This window comes from Pocillopora verrucosa, chromosome 9 (genome assembly GCF_036669915.1).
Source record: "Pocillopora verrucosa isolate sample1 chromosome 9, ASM3666991v2, whole genome shotgun sequence".
NCBI lineage: Eukaryota > Metazoa > Cnidaria > Anthozoa > Scleractinia > Pocilloporidae > Pocillopora > Pocillopora verrucosa.
Window position 1 is genome coordinate 2690030 of NC_089320.1, and position 18072 is coordinate 2708101.

The 18072-nt window shown below is 40.4% G+C and overlaps 4 protein-coding genes across 4 annotated transcripts; 2 read left to right on the top strand and 2 right to left on the bottom strand.

Moving 5' to 3' along the window:
- Positions 1 to 3625: 3625 nt before the first annotated feature.
- LOC131791406 (steroid 17-alpha-hydroxylase/17,20 lyase) lies at positions 3626 to 7006 on the bottom strand. Its single transcript, XM_059108747.2, is given in 3 exon segments — positions 3626 to 4816; positions 4819 to 5555; positions 6705 to 7006. Coding segments are annotated over 2 exon segments (1497 nt in total). The 5' UTR covers positions 5537 to 5555; positions 6705 to 7006; the 3' UTR covers positions 3626 to 4037.
- Positions 6947 to 10425, top strand: LOC131791405 (steroid 17-alpha-hydroxylase/17,20 lyase-like). The gene is made up of 2 exons (XM_059108745.2): positions 6947 to 7095; positions 8310 to 10425. Exon 2 carries the CDS (start codon positions 8317 to 8319, stop codon positions 9829 to 9831), a length of 1515 nt encoding a protein of 504 aa, XP_058964728.2. The 5' UTR covers positions 6947 to 7095; positions 8310 to 8316; the 3' UTR covers positions 9832 to 10425.
- Positions 10318 to 12057, bottom strand: LOC131791407 (cyclic GMP-AMP synthase-like receptor). The gene has a single exon (XM_059108748.2). It carries the CDS (start codon positions 11739 to 11741, stop codon positions 10320 to 10322), a length of 1422 nt encoding a protein of 473 aa, XP_058964731.2. The 5' UTR covers positions 11742 to 12057; the 3' UTR covers positions 10318 to 10319.
- Positions 12058 to 12753: 696 nt separating this feature from the next.
- Positions 12754 to 17976, top strand: LOC131791423 (voltage-gated hydrogen channel 1). Its single transcript, XM_059108765.2, has 8 exons — positions 12754 to 12992; positions 13805 to 13915; positions 14698 to 14825; positions 15956 to 16026; positions 16573 to 16629; positions 16742 to 16794; positions 17237 to 17319; positions 17777 to 17976. Exons 1-8 carry the CDS (start codon positions 12982 to 12984, stop codon positions 17899 to 17901), a joined length of 639 nt encoding a protein of 212 aa, XP_058964748.1. The 5' UTR covers positions 12754 to 12981; the 3' UTR covers positions 17902 to 17976.
- Positions 17977 to 18072: the final 96 nt, after the last annotated feature.

Consider the following 18072-nt stretch of genomic DNA (forward strand, 5'->3'; position numbering starts at 1 on the left):
ACGCATTACCAATATGAATTTCAACCATCTCGTAGCGTAAAAATTTGCTCCCGCGAAGCACAAATCACAGCAATTCGCGAAACCCAAGCCAGCAAGATTTTTAAGCTAGTCGGTACATAGTAGATGAATGGAAAATATCATTATGTAAGATTTGCCTCCAAGGTCAAACATAATTCGCGAATGTGAATTTTTCCATGAGAGACTGCTCCTCTGGAAATTTGAAAATTAAATCAAACGAACAGACAAAGTTATCCAAAATATCTTGACCTGAAGATCTTTAAACACAAGAGCGTGCTGTAATGAAGTAGTGCAGGGTGGGGGAAGGGGGGTACCTTACCTCGATGATTTAAAAATTTTTAAAACTGAATTGGGGAAGCGGTCAATCTCTACTTGCGCTGACTTCGATAAGTTTCTTTCGCAAATGCGCAGACTGACATCCTTGGGAAACGCCGCGGAAAGCATTAGACAAATGTGAACGCGAGAGGAACGTTTTAGATCTGTCTTCAGGTGATATCCAAGACTTCTTTTAAAATAGGGTGAAATTAACTATACTGGCTGATGTAATTTGAGGCAGAATTCTATAGTCAGAGTGTCGATCATATATAATGCTGCTGCCACAATGAACAAACTTCTAAAAAAGTTCCTTGATGTTACTGTTCAACAAAAGACAAATTCTGTAGCCTGAGAACTGTCAACAGCTGTCTGTATTGCTTACCTGCACTGTGGGAATTTTATCCAGATTAATGATACGTTCTGAAGTTCGGTAAGCCTTTTATTTTTAGCAAGTTTGACCTGTTTTAAGAGGTGGTGGGAATGGAAGGGGAGGTTGAGGGTCCTAGGAGCTTTTATATTATATTGAGTTATTACCTTAAAAACTATATTTAAATTCTGAGCATAATTTTCGGCATAATGCCATTTTTTTCGGGGGTGACGCTCTAAACCATAATGCTCAAGCTTTCGAGGATAATATAGATGACCCCAGTTCTTGCGATTGTCGTGTCAAAAATTTGCATTTCAGCACGCGTGATATTGCACATTCTTCTTCTTATCAGCTAACCATAACCGACAATTTATCATTATTAAATAAAATTCTGAGAGAGACTGCACTTCTAAGAACTCGAGTTTCACCGTCATAATAACTTGAAATCCATACACTTATGTCGATTCCGACAGAAGTTATGTAATTTCAAATCCTTCCATCAATTTGGCGTCAACTTAAATAAGTTTAGAGAGCATATTTAGAGATCAGTAATAATCATGTCAGATTTCAGATACAAATTCACTCACCTCGTGGTTAAAAAAGGATAGCATATAGCATCGCGGCGAACAGATGCGTGTTGAATGCTCGCTCGAGTTTACTCGATCGGTCCCTGATCACTTGCTCAGTGCACGGATTCAAGAATCTGTTTACAGTTGTTGTTTACTAGCAAATGACAAGTCTCTTGTGAACAACGGTATGTTAACCACGTGATTATATGGATAAATGTGATTTCCCTTTCTAATAAAATTAGGATGACACGTGAACAAGAGTGAGGTTACCACGTGGGCATGTGTAATTCGCAATCTGATTGCGTTGCATCATGGTCGTAAAAGAAAAAATGAAGTCATTTGCATCCTGTTGCGGTCGAGTGAACATCTTTGGTGGCAGCGAGAATAGCATCAATATGTAAGAGGGATGTTGCCGTTCCTTTGAAAGTTGTAAAAGCGTACGCGTCGACAGGCCTGCGCGACTCCCGCCATTCCTCCGTGTCGAATTCGTCCTTAGGAGGCAACTGACGAGAATCAGGAAGAATCGAATCTGCAGTCTGCCTTAGAAAGAAAATTACACAAATGGAAGCAGTTACACACAGACGATGGCTGTAAGAATAATATCAAAGTTAGAAATTACATTCCCAGACGCGAGTTACTTGACAGGGAATCAACCCTTGACATTCAAACACATAACAAAGAGACAGACACCTCCTAATACACAAAGCTCTTTTTCGTGTTAGGGGTAAATGAAGATTCTTGAAAGGAGAAGCGCCTCCTAAGAACGAATTCATCAAGCTCCATAAATAAAAACGTACAGAGTTTCAAAATACGCTTAAAGAATAGAAGATACCCAAATGAAGTTTTGAGAAACGTATCTCTGGAGTTATTTTCTATAGTAGAGAAAGGATACTTAAAACGGTATAATTTTAACGGAATGTTCAGTTAAAATCTGCCACGTAAAATGGAGTCTGGAAGCGCATTCAAATCTGGCTGGGTTGATCCTTCTGAAAAAGGCCAGCTAAAAAGAGGAAATTTGAATTTTAGCCGACAGCTGGCCTATACATCCCCGAGGACCGCCACTAAACGGAATGGAACCAAAGGTAACTGTGCAAACGAAGTTTCCGTCGTCGTCCAAGAACTGCGTTAAGTCAAACGTGTCTAGGTCTTTCCAATGTTTTGGGTCTTGATGAACAACCATGAGGTCGAAAATCACTTGAGAATTTTCTGGGACGTCGTACCTTCCAAGTGTTGTGTCGCTGAACACTCGATGAGGCCGAGTGGCGTAAACCCGAGAGCTATGGCGCGATATCTCCATCGTGGTGGTCTCTAGATATGGTAAACTGCCTTTGTCCTGCAAACGAGGCTGACAGTCTATGACGTCATCCAGCTGACTATGTATCTTCCCTTGGACATCTAAGAAGGAGGTTAGACACGTCACGCGCCACTCGGTCAGGTTGATGAATGAACGGCAAAGCCTTCACGATTCTCAATACAAGTTGTTTGTAGGAGCTTTCTCGAATTAGGGCGGCTAAAACACTAAACAATCCGTATCACTGACAGACAGTGAGGTTCAAACTTTCCTAGACGGGGAAGAAAACCAATATACTAAAAGAAAAACCGAAAGTTACGTATTCAGTGGCTTTGGTGTTAGCATTTCTCTCGTCTGAGAATGAAAATCGACAACTGGAAGATTTGCCACTAGCCGATTTTGGCCGTTTTTCTTCTGTCGGTAAGGACAAATAAGAATTTTGTAAATTGAAAATTACGACCATTGCTGTTCTTGTAATCATCATCCAACGCACTTTTGCATCTTAAGAGTTAGCGCCAACGCACTCTACGATTGTTATTCGGGGTTTGTCGATTCATTTCTTTTCATTCGTAAATGAAGTCGGCTTTTCTTCTCAATAAAGGGCTATTGTATTTATATGATAAACAAAATAGTACATGGTTGCTTGTAGATATGGAATTTCTCTTCTCGTGTTCAACTTGACATCTCGCTCGTCGCTGTGCTCACTCGTGAGCTTTCGAGTTAAACACTCGGAGAGAAATTCCATATCTACGCGCGCCGATGTATTATTCTCTATTTATCAACTGAGTTGAAAACGCAATTTTGCGTTGAACGGTTGACGTTTCGAGCGTTGGCTCTTGGTCAGAGCGAATCACGCAGGGCTAACGCTCGAAACGTCAGCCTTCAAACTCTTTACGGTAGCCAGTTTACGTTTTCAACTCAGTTGATAACACTAAATTACCCTGTCACATCAAAGATGTCGGGATATTTCCGAAGACGTAACGAATAAGTGAGTCAGTGTCCCTTGGAAGGTCGTGTTCAGTTCCCAAAACGCGTAACACTTGCATGAACAAGAAGGCGATCAACTTGAGGATGGGAGACCTTTTATTGCAGTTGAGATTAACAAATCAAATTTCAGGAAACCTGGCGTCGCATTCATAGCAGTTCTCTTCGCTAAAGGACACGGTTTAAGAAATAAGGAATTGGCGTTTTCATGATTTCAATAGTATGAATTGTCCTAAAACTGTATCATAAAAATACAAAGTCACAATAATGACTTTGAATTAAACTTGGCTCTTGAATTTCCCTCGGATCTAGTCTCTGTAAGAATCAAAAAACTTGGAAAATGTAAAACGTCCATTCCCTTCCCCCCCCCCCCTGAAATTTTACATGCAGTTAGAATGCGAAAAAAATGCCAAGTGTTCAATTGATTTATCACAATTTTGCTATCACCGTTTATGTTGCTATCGCCAGTTACAAGCTGAGCCAAAGTTGCATTTCATTGTCTCTCAGTCACAGACAGTTTATAGGGACTGGGTGTCAAGATACCCCGTGATATCGGGTCCACTGGCGGTTCCAAATCTGGCTGGGAGGAGTCTGGGGGAAACTCAAATTTAAAACGCTGAAGAAGGCCAGCTAGAAATAAAAACGACTCTATTCTAGCCAAGGACTGACCCACACAACCACGAGGACCGCCACCAAATGGAATGAAACTGAGGGTGGCCGGGCAAATGAAGTTACCTTCCTCGTCCAAGAAACGCGTTGGGTCAAATGCGTCAGGCTCCTTCCAATGTTTCGGGTCGTGATGAATAGCTCTGAGGTCGAAAATCACTTGAGAATTTTCTGGAATGTCGTGATTTCCAAGGGTTGTGTCGCTTCGCACCCGATGAGGGATGCTAACGTGGGCAAAAGAGCTATGGCGTATGATCTCCGAGATGGTGGCCTCCAAATATGGCAAACTGCCTCTATCTTGCATGCGAGGTAGACGGTCGCGGCCTATGACGTCATCGAGCTGCTGATGTATCTTCGCTTGGACATCTGGGAAGGACGCCAAATAAAGAAGAGACCAGGTCAAAAACTCTGTGGTTGTGTCTGAGCCAGCGATAGCGAGATCTGACAGCGTTTCCATAATCAAAGTTTCATTCAACATGCCTCTCACTTTGGAATCTTCCCTTTCCGCCTGGTACTTTGCCTTAAAAAGGGCATCTGTGATGTCCCGGATGACACCCTCTTCATACGTCTGTTTGTGCTTTTGGACGAAAGGCCAGAGAAGTTTTTTTTCAGGCTGTAGACACTTTGAATGTGTTTATGAATGCTCAGCGGAAGATATTTCATGAAAGGAAACATGTCAAGCAACGTACCAACTCCATGAAGACGCATGCAATCTTCGTTCAACTTTTGGAATTCTTCCAGATGCTCGTCCTCAGCCGTGAACCGCGTGTCAAAAAGGCACGAAAATAACACATTTGTCACTCCGAGGGCGAGACGTTTCTTTGGATTGAAAGGGACACCTTGTGACTCTCTTAGATGAAAGCATATATCAGCCACCTCACGTTGAACTTTTTCCTCCAGGTTTTGCACACCGCTTCCAAACATTCGAAGAGCTGAATGGGTGACTTTTCGTAACAGCTTCCAGCGCGGTCCATAATCACCGAAAATGATGGATGCTCCTTCTGGTTGTAGGCCTTCATTGATAAAAAATTTTGCCCTTCCTGCGAATATGTTTCCTCTGCGAATAAGGGCATCCCACGCCAACTCAATATCAGTAACAAAAAACATCTTCTGCCTCATTACTGTCATCATGTAAATCTTACCATATTGTCTCGCGAACTTTTGCATGGTCACGTGGTTGAATTTTGCCATGTCTAGCAGGTTACCGATCAGAGGTAACCGGCGCGGTCCTGGGGGAAAGCAGTACTTTCGTTTTGACCAGCGGCTCACCGCAAAAAGATACACCACACTGGAAATTGCAACGAGAATCAATGCTTCCCAATACATGTCAGTAGTATTATTTCAGCTGAAATTGAAAGATTTTCAAAATTTTCAATCACAGAGCGGTAGAAGAGAAGTATAAAAGTACAGTCGACTCTTGCCCTGCAGACACCCCGCCACTGCGAATAGGAGCCAGACCCCTGGCGAAACGCGCAAAGAAATGACTGAAACAACTCCCGTTATTACGGACTCTCCTCATTACAAAAATGCAGACACTTTCATGCCACCCCAGTCGTGAAATTTCACTTATTTTTTTCTCGTTATAGATCATTCTTGCTCATTCCTTGTTTCGGTAAAAACAAGTCGAGTTAATTTTCCCAGGTAAACGATGTGTCTAGATGTCCTGCAGCCAGACAGGTTTTTGACAAGACTCCATATCCGGTAGTCGAAAATATTTAGTTATTTCAAGTCATACTATCAAATACATTTTAAGATAGCTGGACGCGCCACGATTTCCACCGCAGAACTGCGAGCTTTGCATAAGCTCGGCGCTTTGTGTTCATTAAGACTGACTTAGTTTCTAAATCAGTGACTTAGAGGCTTGTTGCAAGCTCATAAATACTCCGTGTTCGGCAGTCGACAGTTTTCCTCAATTTCCAGTTTTACTGCGCAATTAAGTTCGAATTATAATACGCAAGACCGTTTTGTTTACGTCGCTAATAAATTCACGATTCACTTGTTGTTTTCACAAATGTAAATCGGGTACAACTGTTTGCCGCAAGCTTCCAGACACGCACAAACAGAACAATTTCCGTGTACGGCAGTCGAATGTTTTCCTCAATTTTAAGCTTTTCCTCTCGACAGACTCGAAACACACCTTATTGGGCAATGCTATTATTGCTTACGTTGGTAATAAATTTGCGATTGCCGCTTTTCAGTATTACGAATGTAAATGGTAATTACTTCAGGACACGATTTCACAAATACTCCGAGTCCAGTTGTCAAATGTTTTCCTCGAAATTAAGTGATTTAAACTATTCTATACTATGTAATTGATTTATTATTACCATTGAAATGTACGAGATTTTCTATTTTTTGAAAGCGTTTATCGCTATTTCGCAAAGAGACAAATTTCGTCGTTGGCGTATATTTGACTCCATTGACCTATAGAGCGTAACTTGGTACTAAATGTCATATAATGCAACAATTAAGTGACAATTTTCATCATGCTTACCTTTCACGCAGACTTAATGGCTGAATTGGAAACAAAAAGTCTCGCTTTGGGCTGCTTTCGCACAGTCTGGAACGATTGAGCGCAAAGTACTAACAATTTGATATGCGAGACATGTATCAATCACGCATTGGTCATGTCGTTCACCGCTGGGAATAAATAAGAACGTTATTGTTTCCCTGGCCTCGCAGCGCAAACGGGTCACGACGGGCACCTGCAACGAATTCTACCTCTCCCTACTCCTCATAATAAGTGTCCGCCGTGTGTTAACAAACGGCTTGACGCAACACCAGGCCCAAAACTGATTAGGGTCGCGGTTGCACGACGGAACACTTACGTAATGATCTAGATAATAACTGCTAAGGACACCTACCGATTAGTAGAGAGCCAAAAGGTGAGGTATACCGTCTTTACTCTTTTTATAACCATAAACAACATTATCTCTGCTGAGAATAACTGCAAGGGTCATTGACTGACCATGAGGACGAACAATGAACTGTTTACGTGCACTCTGCGGTGACAAGACCAAGTTTCGCTCATGGCCGCTAAACGATGTCAATATTTTTTGACGATCTGGGGTTGAACTTTCCCCCCATAACCTTCGAAAAAAATAGATATTAGCCAAAAGAAATCATGAATATTTGACCACAAAGCTTAAAGAAATGTGGATGGTTAATCACGGTTGTGGTTATTCTTCTCTATGTAGTCGTGACTAATGATCGCGTGTCGTTGCTAAAACAAATCAGGCGTTTTGAAGATCGAACTAAGTGGCTCTATGGGAAAGTGATGCGAAATAGTAATCACTCGTAATACTAGAGCAAATACTTTGATCTCATGAAGGAACACATTTTATTTTTGGATGCGAATTGATGCTAAAATTCTAGTTACTATTGAGGACGTGACTTGTTAGAGCCGAGATTCCATTCCTTCTTCTACTCGAACGGTTTACGTCATTAGTGACTTAGTTGCCATGGTAAATTGCTCCACTCAGGGGTAAAGCTAACCTCTCCCCCCACCCTCCCCCGCAGAGTAGAGAAAAAACTGCAAGACTGTATAGCATTGAACGCATCAGATAATCAAACAATGCGCAAACAGGAACTTATGCGATCGATTTAATGAAAAAAGAATTTAATAGGACCCTGGAATGAGTCTGACACGAACGTGTTCATTCTAATTTTGTATTGTGTGACGGATACCATGCGTTACGGTATTATGCTATCATGTCATTTGATCGTTTCGTTTCAAATTTGATTGACAGCCTTAGCCACGCCTTTTGTTCTGGTATATGTTTTTTGACGATCTATGAAATAAAATGTTTGAACGAAACTTTGGCCTTTGTACGAATTATCACATGCTGCATTGCAGAAGAAACCCTCCAGTTCATAGCTGGCTGAGTAAAAAAAATTAAACGATAACATTTTATACTTAAAATAAAGGAACGATAATAGCTGCGAATAGAAAAGGTAAACCGAGACTGTAAAAGAAAAAGTCAGGTCCTACGCGCGCGCTTGTACCAATGCATACTTACTCTGTTGTATGTTAGTCCCAACAAAACTCAAGTAGATCTTTCTTCACTATTGTATGCTTTTGTTCTCATTTGTCTTACAGTTCCAACATGATCTTGGAAGCCGTTATCTCCATTTTTCTCCTCTCATTGGGGTGGTGGTTCTTTCTTGCCCCTGCGACGCCCAAAAATCTACCCCCGGGTCCCCGTCCGTACCCTGTGATAGGCAATTTGACTCAGTTGGTAGGAAAACCGATTCACTTGGCCGTGACTGACCTCGCAAAGGAATATGGGAAGATCCTCACGCTATACTTACCGGGAGGTCAGCGGTGTATCCTAATAAATTCCGTAGACCTAGCCCGTGAGGCCTTGCTGGTCAAGAAGGATGATTTCGCTGGGAGGCCTCGAACATTCATCGGAGATTTTCTCACACGAGAAGCTAAGGACATTTTCTTTGCGGATTTCTCAAAAACCATGATTTTGCAACGGAAGCTGGTTCATTCTGCTTTACGCATGTACGGAAGCGGTCTCAAACAGCTAGAGGTGAGGATCTGCGATGAAGCAGGACGACTGTTAGATCGACTCTCCGCTCATCAAGGAAATGCGATCGATCCCAAAGATGACATCAGCCTAATGGTTTTAAACGTGATTTGCGCTGTTACTTATGGAGAAAGTTATGCTCTCGACGACGATGAATTCCAGCGAATTATAAAGTATAACGATCACTTCATTCGCCTTTTCAAAGGTTTTAACATTCTCGAAATGCTTCCATGGCTGCGGTTTTTTCCAATTGAAGAAAGTCGAATCCTTAGAGAGGCAAAAGAATTAAGAGACGCAGTCTTAGATACCAAGTACCACGAACACAAAAAGAAGTTTGAAGAAAGTGCGAACAAAAAAGACATAAAAATCCAAGATTTGACCGATGCGCTCTTAAAAGCTTTTTACGAAGCGCAAGAAGAAGACGAAAAAATTCCGCAGGTACTGACGGAGGACCATTTGGTAATGATAATAAATGACGTATTCAACGCTGGCGTTCAGTCCACTATAGCGACGTTGCTATGGTTACTAGCTTACATGGTTAATTACCCAGATATCCAATCGCGCGTCCATGCAGAATTGGATGATATCATTGGTCGTGATCGAAAACCGCGACTCGAAGATCGAGGTCGTCTTCCTTATTTGGAAAGTACCGTGGCAGAAGTGCTGCGTATTGCAACCACCACCCCCTTATCGATCCCTCACAAGTCAACACGGAAGAGTTCCCTGGGGGGATATGACATCCCCAAGGATACAATGATGATGACAAATCTATGGGCGATTCATCACGATCCAAAGGAATGGGAAGATCCGGACGTGTTTAAACCTGAACGGTTTCTTGATGTTGAAGGAAACTTCTCGGTTTCAGGCCCCAATGGTTATCGAAGTTACCTGCCTTTCAGCGCCGGAAGAAGAGTGTGTTTAGGCGAGTCGCTGGCCAAGATAGAGCTGTTTCTAGTTGCGTCCAGGCTTCTGCATCAGTTCAAGTTCGAGCCAGCACCAGAGGCACAGCTTCCCGAGCTTTCTGGTATCGTGGGAGTCGTGCTTGTTCCCGAATCTTACAAAATTTGCATAAAGAACCGGCACTAACTGACTTTGGTCAACCATGTTATAATACCTTGCCAATAGAACTGCAAGAACAAATTTCGCGTAACCTGGATCATTGTAGCAAGAACTATTTGGTTTGTTTTTTTACTGGACCTTAATCACCACTTTTAACAAAAGGCTTAGTGTTACGTTATATGTTCACGTTGAGGGCATAGAGTAATAATTTAACCCTCTACACCCTGACACTAGTATGTATATTATCCATGCAGTTTTTATACATGATACTGAAACATGGAGCCTTTGTTTAGCAATCAAGTGCTTCTTTTATTAGTGATAATCTCCTTCATTTATTACCTTAATGTTTGATTTAGCAGGGATATCGTAGGAAAAAAATTAGATGCTTGTAATTCTTAAAGGTTCATTGAAGTGTATCTTTTCTCTACATGTTTCTGATACTTTTGTACAGTGCAAACAAAGGTATTTATATCCACTTGGGTAAGATAAAGTAAGACACTCCTCTTGAAAAATACTTATACTGAACACAGTGCTATGTCTAGGGAGAGAGCATTCAGAACGCACTTGAAAAATACGAGTGTTGCAAAGACGAAACTCGAAATATAAAAAGCTTGGAAAAGAGTATGTCTCGTAGTAGATTCGTCAATAATTGTGAGAAGCTCATTATAAGCTCCTCCAGATTGCTTGGCTAAGGGTAAAATATGCCCTCTTATGTCTTGAATGTAACTGATATACTCCTTTTTATTTCGTGAAAGATCATCTAGAAGGCCTTGCACGTGATTAAGCTCTGCTTTCGAAAGGTCACGCAACAGATTCCAATGACTAATGAAGTAATGGGACAAGAATTTTTTGCTGTAAACCTCCCTCAGTTTGTTCACCATAAGTTCAAACAATGCGCCTAAGCGGTGATTGGCGAGGTCATGGTAATCAAGGCCGTTATCTGTCTCGGCAAGCCAAAGGAAAATTGTCTTTAAATAGTACGACGCTAAAATCTTTTTGTTTCCCAGTCTTGGTTTCAGATGTTTCTTGTAAGCATACCTCAACATGATGTAACACAGTTTCAAAGCGTGTTTGTCACTATGATACTGGAACAATATTCTCTCAGCTTTAGAGAATGAAAACCTCCAATCTAACTGGGAATTTTCAGAGGAACCTGATGGCTTGTATACCAAATGACAGCCACCTTTAGCAATTTTTTGTATCATTCCAGTGCTTAGAAGCCGGAAGTCTCTGCTTTCTCGATTCAGCCATTCTTCTGCGCTCCGAGGCCAACCAGAGAAACTCAAGGCGACAGCAACATCAATGACTCCCATGTAACCATACCTTTGTGCATGAATTTCTTTTGCTCTCAGTGTTATAGCCGGTTCATTCTGTATGACGTCGAAGTCGCCATCGTTAAAATTCTCTTGCGTGGCTCGAAGGAAATGACTGTAAATTGCACTTGCACTTACAAATTGCTGATTTGCTTTCTTCAAAACTTGGAATAATTCTGATCGCGAGTTTTTTATCCGTTGTACCATTTCTTGCATTTGCACCCACACAAACCCAACAGGAGTACGGCTAACGTCAATGTCGTCTTCGCTAACACTCAGAATCTTTGGTGAAACCATTACATCGATGTCTTGTTCGCTTCCTGTCACATCCACTGAGAAGAAGCCATAGCCCTCCATAACGCTACCACATTTCTCGATTGAGTAAAAATCGTCATCTTTTCCCATCACAGATGGAAGTAAGTCGAGATCCTCTCGGTAAAGATGCGATGCCAGTTGCTTTTGAATGAATTCATCGACTTTATAAGCCTTTCTGAGGCGGCTGTTCAAGGGATGTTCTGTAAATCGCTTGTAGGCGAGCAACGCAATAAAGATGCATGCTCCACTGAACAGAGACACATTTAAAACGTCAGTAAAGCTCAGGCGACGAACAGGTGTCCCGTCCATGTCGAAGTTCTTGACATTATTTTCTCTTGTCGAGAAACACTAAGGAACATTCACAAGATACTCTTGACGTACAGCTCTTACTTTCACTTCGGCTATGTTTATGTTATAAACCCGCAGTGGCCTGGGACTACTTCATACTCCGCGTTAAATGGCTAATGCAGGCGCAATCCAACACCTATAGCGATTGGTATGAAAGGAAAGTCTCTCTTCTTCTTTTAAAAACCTTCATCGCAATTTTGGATTATTCTTTTCGTGAGGCAGCTGATTTTGTAGAAATGTGCCCAGAAGCTGACAGGTTCTTCGATTTTCCATTTGGGTATAGCTTGCACCGGCTATTAAACAGAAAAGTTTACAAACATCACTTAAATCTTTACGATTAATTTGTTCGTTTTTGTTGAGCGTGTGAGGTAGTTGGCGATGCTAAGACTGGCTGCCAGCTGAGAACTCTTGATATAAGTCACCAATTAGCATATAAAGGTTGTTTCTAAATTAAAACAGGCCACTTGGTTTACCTGAAAGCGTAGAACAACGTCGAAGAAAGTCGGGCATGAAAATTATTTTACAGAGCGTTATTCATGCAACAACAAAAAGTGAATTAAATTTTTTAAAAGATGGTAAAGTTTGCTTAGACGCCAAAAAATTTCAGTGAAAAATTGTAAAAGATATCAGAAATTATATATCTCAATAGAAAAATGTATTTAAGCCAACAAATCGCTGATAGACACTGTAATTTGAGAAATACAGAGTTTTAACCAAGAAATCATGCTTGCAGACGATTGGAAATAAAAGCTTAAAAAATGACTTGTTTGCAATATTGCCCTCAATGATTCAAATTTATTATGGCGATGCCATGGAGAAAAGAAATAAAAGAGGGTAGAGTGAAAAACGATTTATATGGCGAATGAAAACCATATGCAAGATGTTGATTTTATTAACAGGAACCAAACGTGCCAGCCATATCTGATGAGCTTCATTTGCGTATGCTAATTTTAAAGTTTCTTTGTTTCGTTGATGTTTTGAAGGGTGAATCATTTTCTTTCTCGAGTTGGTTGTTTTTATGGTTTTCATTGAGCCTCTCGCGTAGGCAGGCGATAGAGATCAAGCTGTTCCTTTTTCGAATATCGTGTGAATCCTTGAGAAGGCTGTGTGACTTGTTCAAAAAGCGGGCGAGCAGATGGAGGGAATTTCGAGAGCTCTGTGAAGAAACAAGTTTATTTTTGAGGAAAAACACCTGGGCCTGATGGATGAGAGGTGAAAAGGAATTAGCATTTTTGAAATTTCGTTTTTAAAGTCTTAAAAAACGCCACACAGTTGCACTTTTATATTTCTGTGTGTTTTAACTTTGTATTCATGCCAACGAATTCGCCGCATAGATGAGCAACCGCATTGGGTATCCAAAGACATGCTGACAATATTATAAACATTCTCGATGTTGAACTTAAAAAACGATAATACTTTCCCGAATTAATGTTTCGTACAATTTTTAACGAATTCGCATAGTTGAGCGACTGCATTGAATATCCAAACATGCTAACAATACATCCTGCGACAATACTGTAAACATTCGGGTTGTCAAACTTTGAGAACGATAAGGCCTCGCCGAATGAATGTTTCACAAAGGCTTCGCATAATTCTACAAGTTTGGCAAAATGTATGGTAACTGGCAGGGGATGAATAAGGAAAAAAGTTTTAAAAAATTCGAGCCTGACCTAGTGAATCTTACTGAAGCCACATCATTGTTACGAAGTGATGTTTAAATTTATTTTTTAGTACGCGCATATATTTTTTTCCATTTTTTCTGCATGGTGGACACTTTTTAAAAGATGCTCATAACCCCATGTATGAGCTTGCAAGTTAAAAAGACTTCATGAACTTCACAATCTGATCCAAGCTTATATCTAAACGAAGAGAATGGTGTCTGAAGTCTCTTGCAAAATCAAATGATTGCCCAATATATTTCGAAGTGAAAAGCGTCGGTTTTTCAGTGGACAGGTGTTAAATTTTATTGGTGAACAATCTCTGAAATAGCCAAAAATATCTTAAACCTTTTGATTCATGTACAGTTCTGAACTTTCTCAAACGGACAAAGAAGATGGCAGGAAAACATACATGCAGTTATGGCGAAGGAGACTGACGGAAACATACGAGCAGGGCAGCTGCGAGGAATGTTGCAGGTAAACTGAATATTTATCTACTAAACATGTAAATGGCTCATTTTGAAGTGAATGAAAAATAAGAAGCTCAAATGTATTCTGCTTTCATATACAGACAATGTGGCCTCACAGCGTCAATTCTGCTAAAGTGAATGAGTAAACAGACGAAAGCTATTTTAATCCATGCAGTATAGTTTCAGTATCATGCTTCAAATTGAGGAGCTGTTGCACACTCTTTTTTGTTTCTAGTTTTTTAGTAAATGGTTTGAACGACCATAGACTCTTTGTTTCAAGGTTACGGGGTAAAAAAAAAGCAAAAAAACACCAAATATATTTTATGCAAAATTTAGCCCATAAGCTAATGACTGATGAGCTTCATTACAACATCCGGACGCCAGTAAATCGCTAAAAGCCTTATCTTCAAGAAGCTAAAAACATCACGATATCTTGAATAACCGGAATTTTTGTTTTTTTTTCCTACGTACGAGCAAAGTTTCTATCTCAGTCGATTCTCGACAAGGACAGATTAATTATTCCGGCATAATTTGGGATAAAATACTACAGTCAGAGCATCGAGCATAAAATTTACAAAATCCCCCCCCCCCCCCCCCATATGTCACGGTTCAACAAGAGAAATTCTGTAGCCTGAGTACTGTCAACAATGAGCCTCCTTTTTATGTCTTTCATGCAATAAAGGCATGCTGCAAATCAAAACTGTATCTTTAAAGTTAAGTGCGTCGTGTTTAGCACTTGGATTATAAAATGAATGCGCTTTTCATTTTTATTTGTTGTCCCTGTTCAAGTGTCCTTCGTCACTCATTGGCTGTAATGTTGACAGGGGTCACTTGGCAAGTCAGTATAGTCGTCCTGGTCTTGATTGAAGTGATCATCAACCTCGTCCTCATGCTGATGGAATTTAATGTTATCAAAGGTAATAAATGTTCTATTTATGATCGTAATAGGACTGTATGGAGTCCTATTTGAATCCATAAATGAAAGGAAGAATAACAGACGACCTGCAAGGATCATATCCTTGCTTGAGATTTAACGACAGCAAAGGCGGAGGCTTGATTTATAATCACGCGTATGATTACAAACAGAATTGGACGACACAAAGTAATTAAGTATTATCAACTGAGTTGATAAAGTAAATGAGCCACCGTAAAGAGTTTCAAGGCTCACGTTTCGAGCGCTAGCCCTTCGTCAGAGCGAGCGTAGCCCTTCTCGAAACGTCAGCCTTGAAACTCTTTACGGTGATCAATTTACGTTAACAAGTCAGTCGATAATACTTAATTCCCCTGTTATACTCTCCCACCGACGCAGCACCACAATTTCTTGAGAAACTTACCCCCTTTATTCATTGGACGACACTAAGTCCGGTTAAACTAAACTTTGGCAAGATTTGAAAAACAACTAAGTTTTTCTTTACCAAAAAATTAGCCTGTCGAAGAAAATAACGCTCAAAAATGACTTCTTAAAACATAGTCCAATTACAAGAATTACATGTAAACTATCTTATTCGAGCTTAACTCGAGCAGTTAATAAACTAACCACGTTTAGGAAAACTATATAGTTTAATTTCGATCAGTGAGTCATTCTGCTGAGACCTACGAAAGTTGTAGAAATTTTTTTCTGAGCTTATCAGTTTACACACAAAAATTGGATCAATATCAGTATCTGGGCAACTGGCCACCTACCCCTCCCCTAACTCAACAACAGTCAATTGACAACAAGTTAAGGTTAATGTTGGGTTAGGGGAGGGGTAGGTGGGCAGTTGCCCAGATACTGATATTGATCCAAAAATTATTAGAGATATCATTTTAATAATGTTTAACTACGGAGCTGGATAAAATTCTAGGTTCCTTCGTTTCCATTGAGAGTCTCAGCGTACTTACGATTTCGCACGAAGCCTAGGTCGAAGAGGATTCAACCAGGACATTCCCATGTTACTAAAGACGTAATTAATCCCAGGGGTATTCGAGGGCAATCCCTAAGATCGGCATGACATCCACACTGACGGATAGACGATACAGAAAATAAGAGGCTCTGTTCCTTCTTTAGACGAAACTCACGTGTCCCGGTATCTGCTTCATTTTGTTGGCTTGTCCATCCTCGCCATCTTCGTGTTTGAGGTAAGCCTCAGCAGAGTTGTTTTTGAGTTTAAAAGTAGAAATAAGAAATAATAGGCATCTAGGGTATCGTGGACGCCTTATTGTTTCGTCAGATTACGCACAAGACTGGAAATTACTTGGTTAATATGTCTCAAGCGCGTCACGAAGATCCAACAAACCTTCGAGCCAATTCTGAACTTGGGATCGACTCACACATCTAAACCTGTTCCTGGCAAATCATGCATTCAATTTTGCTCAAAAATCGGAATTGACTGCTGCTCGATGGTATTTCAATAATTGGACAAGTTTCCACTTGCAGTTGTGGTGACCAATGAGGTAAAAAAATTATCGGCTAAAGATAGCAGAGTAGCGAGCGATTTTTAAGCCGGTCACTGAGAGTTAAGAATTTACAACTCTGCATCTCTGGTTGAATTCACAAATTTGAATCTCAGCAGAAGTATACTTGGAGGTGTACTTCTGATCTCCAAAATAGCGATAATCAATTTTACGCATTGATAAAGAGTGACCTCCATTCTTCGCATTGATTACATTTGCTCATTTCTGTAGGTTTTTCTCAAGTTTTATGCAATGGGATGTGAGTACTTTATGATAGAGAAACTGGAGGTGAGAAAATCCCTTTAACACCTACTGTGTTTAGACCTCAACAAAAGCTGTTATCTTCAGTGATTTAAAGATACACTTTAGTTCATTTTAAACCTCATTTTCTTGTCTACAGTTATTTGATGCGTTTATCGTGGTATCGGCGTTTGTAATCGAAATAGTGTTAAGGTGAGTGTGTGCAAATAGGAGTATTCAAATCCTGTGTGCGGTTTGTTTAATAAGTGAATCTGTCCAGCGTCCATTCTCCTCGAAAGGGTGAATAACTGATTTGCGCAATCTTTTTCTTTTCGAAGGAGAGGGGGGAGGAGGGGGGGGGGGGCTTTGACCCGCCGTTCCTACACAAGTTTCATTCTAATCCGGAACCCTGTCAACGTGAAATTCTCCTTAGTGCAAAATAATTGCTTTTGAGTGGGGGCTGTTTAAATCCGGAATTTAACCAAAATTTTGGTTGATCTGTGATCAACAGTATTGTTCAAATATACAATTTTTTCTCGTTCACTTTTCTCCTTCCAATCTTTTCTGTGAAATTTGAAGGGCCTGTTCCCTTCTTCGTTAATTCATTCGTTCTTTAATCATTTTATTTTTCGATGTTTGTTGTTTTTTTCTTCAGCGTCATCCGTGCAAAGAAGGCATGGAAAGGCTTTGCTTTCATCATAGTTCTTCGGTTGTGGAGAGTTTTAAGGGTCATTGTCAGTAAGTATTGGGTGTTGATTTTTATAAAACTCGGATTGTAGCAGACATTCGCAACTATATATGTGTTGCTGTTAATTCCCCTCAAGCCAGCGGAACAAACACAGAAAAATTATCAGCGACACTTGCCGGAGAGAACTATTGGGGTAAACTATCCATTAAAATTTTAAATTTATTCAACAGTTTCACAAAAATTGAAATTTCATCCTTTACTGATTTTCCTTGCCAATGGCCAATCCAGAGATATGAGTTGTTGTGAGGCTACTCTTTAAACTCGTCCCCGGAACTTTCTCGGCCAGTATTTAAGATAGCGGCTACCTAGAAAAAATGGCCGCAATCTGTGAAAGACTTTTGCTAAATTACCCTGATTGTTAGACCGATGCGAGTGAGAGAGTTATCCAAAACTTCTCAAGTCCTTGTCACCTAACCTTCAGTTTACATGATGCCTTTCTATCCTCAGTGGTATTCACCTTCAAAGAGGAATTGTATGAGTTGATTGAAGATGACGTCGACGCTCCCAAACAAGAAATCAAAGACGAGGAAAACAAAGAGGCTGGGAAAAGTAAAGATGAACCAAAACACTGAGGAGTTACAATTGAATTCAAACGGAAAAAAAGTTGAAAATATAAGTGAAATAAACTTTCGCACTGCTACCGATTACCTTTGGGTGCTTTTCAATCAATTGCTGTAATACAGCCTGCTCCGTGTGTTCAATTGGTAAAACGAAGCGAAATAATAAACGGCGCAATAGTAGCC

Coding starts and splice junctions, on each gene's coding strand:
- LOC131791407 (XM_059108748.2), bottom strand. CDS start 11,741: ATGGACGGGACACCTGTTCGTCGCCTGAGCTTTACTGACGTTTTAAAT.
- LOC131791423 (XM_059108765.2), top strand. Junction 13,916..14,697: donor AGCTGCGAGGAATGTTGCAG/GTAAACTGAATA, acceptor TCCCTGTTCAAG/TGTCCTTCGTCACTCATTGG. Junction 16,027..16,572: donor TCGCCATCTTCGTGTTTGAG/GTAAGCCTCAGC, acceptor TCATTTCTGTAG/GTTTTTCTCAAGTTTTATGC.
- LOC131791405 (XM_059108745.2), top strand. CDS start 8,317: ATGATCTTGGAAGCCGTTATCTCCATTTTTCTCCTCTCATTGGGGTGG.